The sequence below is a fragment of the Musca autumnalis genome, unplaced genomic scaffold, assembly GCF_047663935.1.
Source record: "Musca autumnalis isolate F117 unplaced genomic scaffold, ASM4766393v1 scaffold_2, whole genome shotgun sequence".
Classification (NCBI taxonomy): domain Eukaryota; kingdom Metazoa; phylum Arthropoda; class Insecta; order Diptera; family Muscidae; genus Musca; species Musca autumnalis.
In genome coordinates this window covers 31,148,047-31,154,046 of record NW_027411755.1, presented here as the reverse complement: position 1 = coordinate 31,154,046, position 6,000 = coordinate 31,148,047, and the positions used below count along the sequence as shown (strand labels likewise).

Genomic DNA, 6,000 nt, shown 5'->3' with positions numbered 1-6,000 from the left:
AAATTTTTGCAATTTCATCGTTTGCAATAATTTGGTTAACTAACTGTATCCTATTATCTCCCAAACGCGACGGAATTCGATCAAACAAAATACAGGTATTGAAGCGGAAAAAATAAACGAAAAACACTGTTTTTACCACCATAGTAAAATCTTTAATACAGAAAGCGGTAGAATGTTTTTTCCTCCTCCTGAAAAATTTATAAAAATAGACTTACGACCTTTTCGTGAATTGTGCCGTGTCGTATCGGGTTAATTCGTGTACGTAAGGTCATGTTTATGACTTTTGAAACCCTGCGGGGGTTTGTTAAATCCGGTTATATAAACGTACTGTAATTATGGGAGCGAACAACGTGCTCCAAATACTGGTATGAACATGACATTAACCATGGTACAAATACACAGGTAGCCGCATCGGCAATTGTTGGTAACATAAGGTGTCAAAATTTGACATCAATTCAATGCACTTGACACATTATGTTACCGTCAGCTGGCAGATTATACTACTTGTATGATTGTACCATGACATTAACAACATTATGACACTTGTCACCCGTTAAAATTAAAGTAGCAATCTATCATATCAATTTCAGGTGTAATGGGTACGTTCAGTGTAATGTTCACACACTAAAACTTCAAGTCACCCAAAACAACTCGCCATTTAATACCAATCATCAATCCAGTCCGGAATTAAAATGATATTGCAATTTTGAAGGAATAAACGTTATTCAATAAAGAATTGTCCAGAATAAACGAGAATTAAAGAGAATATGTGAAGTTATTTTAAGAGAAATTGTGAAATAGTTTCAAGCAAGAGAGTGAGTAATTGCGTACGTTGAGTGTCGTTTCATACGTATAAAAACAAAGCGATATAGAACCAACGACCAGTTCGAAAATAACCATACCAATAAGAAGTCATAACGCGGAAAAATCAGTCTGTGAAACGCAAAAAGCCATTAAAAATATTCCAAAAAACACTAATTTAAAAAGTTTTTACAAACCAGTTTAAATAATAAGAAAACAATTGAAACTTAAGTTCGTGAAATAATAAAAAGCAAGAAGCCATGTCGTCATCTTTGTTGAAATTTACTTACAAGTTGTCGAATGACCAAAAAATCAATGGCTATTTGAAGAATACTTCACAAATCTTTGTGGACATTAAAGAAGGAATTCAGAAGTCTCTATTCGATGAACATAAGGAGCAACGTTGTGAAATACGTTACTACTGGATTGGTAAGTGTGTTAAAATTAATTATGTGGACTTGAATTTAAACAGATAAATTAATGTTTTTTTTCTGTATCAGATGATGCAAAAAATCGGAAATTACATAGTATATTTTGCAATACATACTACATTTGTTTGTGTGGTGCACGGTGCACTTTTGATTGCACTTTGATTTGTTTCTTTTAAGAGAATTGCATTACAAAATGGCTCGTTAAGAGAACGAATGTCTCTCTTAAATCAATATTAACGTTGAATTTCAAAACAAATTGATTAATGGACGAAAATTTCCATCAGCAATGGAAGTTATCGAAAATCGGGGATAATTTGAACGTTTTCAGGGTTATACTCCTCAAACACCAGTGAGAGATATTCTTCCGCATTGAAATTTTACAAGCTCAATCACAAAGGATATTTCCACTCTTACCATGGGATAGGTGGTTAATACTTTCAAAGGAGTGGCTACCAAAACTTTCGGCGGGCACGGCGGGCACTAATAAACATTATATTAAAATATAACATGGTGGCCACCTGCGACCCTACTTGCAAATGTTACTGAGATGAACTTAATACGAGTTTAATCTTGGACAACTTTCGCGAGCAACCCATTTTCATATTATTCTGACTCCCATGAATAGTTGTAATGAGCAGTATTCTTTTGTCAGGTATTTGCAGCTAAAATCTGCTAGTTTCTTACTTATTTGAAAGTGTTTAAGGTTATACTCCTTTAAACAAGATTGCAAACACGATTTTGTAAGCCGTTTTTCTGGGAAGTGTGGATTTCTGAGTTGTGGGCAGTTTTCTTTTCCGATACCCATTGTTGGCAGATTGGAATGCAAAAAAGTAATACATTTATCAGCTGGCTGTCAATGTTATTTTATCATAGATTCTTTATCATTGTCTATTATTTATAATCACAAAAGCCCACGAAGATTGCAAATAATATGAATCATCAAAACAAGAACTGATAAGCATGTTTTGGGGAGAACCGTCTGAACTTTAATCTTTATAAATGTTGTACTTCCTTTGCGTACCTATATGAGGCGAGTGAGAGAGAAAACCAATTTGGATTTTCTCCCAATGAAAATTTGCTGAATCACCAACTCGCAAGTTTCATTTGGAATTCATTTTCTGGGTGAATTCTTAGCTTGAATGCGATATGTTTGTCATATTAATTAAGGTTATAAATTGGGTACCTATGTAGCCACTACGTAATCCAATACTCAGTTATCTGGTACATTTAATTATTGTTTTGAATATTTCAAGTTTTATCTAATTTTTCCTTTTCTTTCCAGATGGAGATGGTGATGAAATCGCTATTGCCAACCAAACTGATTATAATATCTTTTTGGATATGAACACGGAACGTCGCCATTTGTTTGTTGCTCCCAAGAATCCTTCAACTAATGAAAAGCCACAAAATGCCACCACAACTACTAATGCTACTGCATCGAATGAATCATCCACTGCTTCAGCTGCTGCTGGCGCTACATCTGGTCAATCTCAAGTACCACCAGCTGATGTTAACATGGATGCCAATAGCATTCATCTAAATGTGGAATGTGATTCTTGTCTTATGGCACCCATTGTGGGTTTCCGTTACAAGTGTATTCAGTGTCCCAACTATGATTTGTGTCAACACTGTGAAGCCAAGCATGTTCATGGTGATCACATGATGATACGTATGCCCAACAATAGTTGTCCATATGTTGTAGATGCCTGGGTAACAGCAGGTACTGGATGTGGTCGTAAATTGGGTCGTAAACATCACCATCATGAAAAACGTTGGAAGAGTGCAACAGCTGCTGCTACTCCTAGCTGTTCGGCCGCCGCAGCTGCTGGTGCCAATGGAGATGGTGAAAAGAGCAAGGAAGCTGGTCGTAAACATGGACGTCGTCATGCTCGCCACAGCTTCTTGTCTCACTTATATGAAATGATGCATGATTTGGCCGAAGGTGGTGGTGCTGCAGCTGCCGCCGCTGCTGCAGGTGAGACCTCTGCCAGTACTGATAAAACTGCAACTGAAAACATTGATCATGAAGCCATTGCCAAGGCAGCTGCTGAGGCGGCACATATTGCAGCTCAAAAAGCCCATGAGACTGCTGTGAAATCGGCTGAAATTGCAGCCAAAGTTATACATGAAACTGCCTTGGCTGCAGCCAAGGAGGCGAGCACCACTTCTACACCAAATGATAATGGAAAAGACAATGAAATTCCATCTACTTCATCAAAATCATCGACACCCAACAACAGTGCCCAAGCTACACCACCCACCATGTCGGCCACACCATCACTACAAGATTTTGTCCAATTGCTTGATCCTAAACTCCTAAAAGGTGGCATGGAAATATTAAATAATTTCAATGACATGTTTGCCAAAATGCTTGATCCCATGGATGGAGCTGAAGGTGGTGAAGCCGTCTCATGTCCCTTTGCTGCTGCAAATCTACGCAGGCCATCAAATGCTTCACAGCAATCCAATAATACCCAAAACTCCATGAATTCATCCAAGACCAACACTTCCACATCCTCTTCTAAAGCCGTTGCTGAAGCCACAGAAGAGCCAAAGAAAACTCAAGAAGAAGTCAATAATGGTCTATTGGATGTTAGTGATTTGGGTAGCGATAGCGAGAGTGACAGTGTTTCGGAATCATTTATTAAATTAAATGCTCCCTCCAAGGAAGCTAGTCCAGAAACAAAATCCGCCGCAACAGCACCTTCTTCTTCTAATGCCAACACTCCACCACAATCTTTAAATAAATCAAATGTCATGGATTTTGCTCAAATAAGTGCTGATCTAAAAGCTCACATTGATAAAATGGAAACCCAAGAGCGTAAAGCCAGCACTGATAACAATGAAGTTCCCAAAGAATTGCGTGCAGTACCAGTTTTCAAGAATACACCCAAAGAACCGGAACAAACAACTCCACAGAAACCAGAAGAAAAGAGAACCATACCAGTTTATCATCAGGGTAAGTTGTAAGCATATAGATTATAGAATGTGTATTTATCTGTTTTTCTCTAATTTCCAGATGAACTCATCAATAGTTCGGTTCATGCCATGATGGCAATGGGTTTCAGCAATGAGGGTGCCTGGTTAACTCAATTATTGGAAAGTGTTAATGGCAATATATCCGAAGCTTTGGATCTTATTTCGGCCACACAACGTAATAGCCGTTAAATTTCGTTACTCCTTTTCCCCGCCACTGGGTGGTGGCCCCAAATGAATTATATATTTATTTTAAAGAATAACTCTAATTTCCTCTTACCCTAAATATATCGTCTTTGTAGTGTTAGTGTAAATGGCGTTGGGTTAAACACAAGCCTATATCTATCTATATAACCAAAATATGTATGTATATGTAGTTATTAGCTGTTAATATCCTTATATGTATTCCAATGTGTATCTGTGTTATGAAATCTCCCCCTAATCGACACTATATAATTTGAAGAATAAAACATTTTAAAGAAAGAAACAGTGAAGAGTTCTGATGATGTCCGTTCTAATGCTACACACGTATGGAATATTGTGCAGGCAAATAAGACAGTACTTCGTGTGTTTTAGAAACAAATTCTTTAATAGAGCTACGGGTCAATGTTCTGCTTTGACGGTGAGTATCGGCGCTGTGCGAACCACGCCACGGGCTGTAGCGATACTGAAACAGTTGAATGACATGGAGTTACAATTTACCTCCCCTGGCCAATGAATTCATATCCCATATTAGCGTCAACATTTCATCACCTTTAAGTATAATCAAAAACATTTTAAACAACAACAGTATACCCTGATTAAACATGGAAAAAGATGCGGTGATGGCATCAATATCGATAATGCTGTGCGCGACAAAATTTCCGAATCCATATTGCATGTAAATTGTGGTACAGTAAGAATTAAGGCCTTGCGACGTGTAACACCAATATCCAAACCCAAACACATAATCGCTCCATATTGTACAGCCAAATAATCCAAACTTTGCTTAACCGAAGAGGACATTTTCAAACGAATTTTTGACTTGGAATGAAAAGTGTTGAAACAAGTGGACATAAAAGGACACATGGAGGTCTCCATTGGCTGTTTACAAATTCACATTCTAATTATTTTCGTTTTCAGTACAAATGTTGGCTAATTTTCGCATAAGAACTAATTGCCTGACACTTTTCGTCAATGGCCGGGTATTTATTTGGGTATTTACTATATTGAATCGCCAATACAACATCTTACACCCTATTTCTGGGTCGAAAATTGTTCAAAATGAGCAAATTAAATATTAAAATATGTAAGGCAGTGGAAGAGTGAAAGGTTTAAATGATAAAGAATTATTGAAAAAGGATTTTTAAAAAAATCACGAATTATTGAAAAATAATTTTTAAAAAATCACGAATTTATTGAAAAATAATTTTAGGAAAAATCACGAATTATTGAAAAATAATTTGTAAAAATCCACGAATTATTGAAAATTAATTTTAAAAACATTCACGAATTATTGAAAAATAATTTTAAAAACATCCACGAATTATTGAAAAATAATTTTAAAAACAGTCACGAATTATTGAAAAATAATTTTAAAACATCCACGAATTATTGAAAAATAATTTTAAAACATCCACGAATTATTGAAAAATAATTTTAAAAACATCCACGAATTATTGAAAAATAATTTGTAAAAAAATCCACGAATTATTGAAAAATAATTTTAAAAACTTCCACGAATTATTGAAAAATAATTTTAAAAACATCCACGAATTATTGAAAAATAATTTTAAAAACATCCACGAATTAT

General features: G+C 35.8%; 1 protein-coding gene across 1 annotated transcript; it reads left to right on the top strand.

Annotated features, from left to right (window-relative positions):
* The first annotated feature begins 595 nt into the window (after positions 1-595).
* LOC141393871 (protein ref(2)P-like) lies at positions 596-4,695 on the top strand. The gene is made up of 3 exons (XM_073967468.1): positions 596-1,230; positions 2,515-4,191; positions 4,252-4,695. The coding sequence occupies exons 1-3, from the start codon at positions 1,062-1,064 to the stop codon at positions 4,398-4,400; spliced, it is 1,995 nt and encodes a 664-aa protein (XP_073823569.1). The 5' UTR covers positions 596-1,061; the 3' UTR covers positions 4,401-4,695.
* The last annotated feature ends 1,305 nt before the right edge of the window (positions 4,696-6,000 follow it).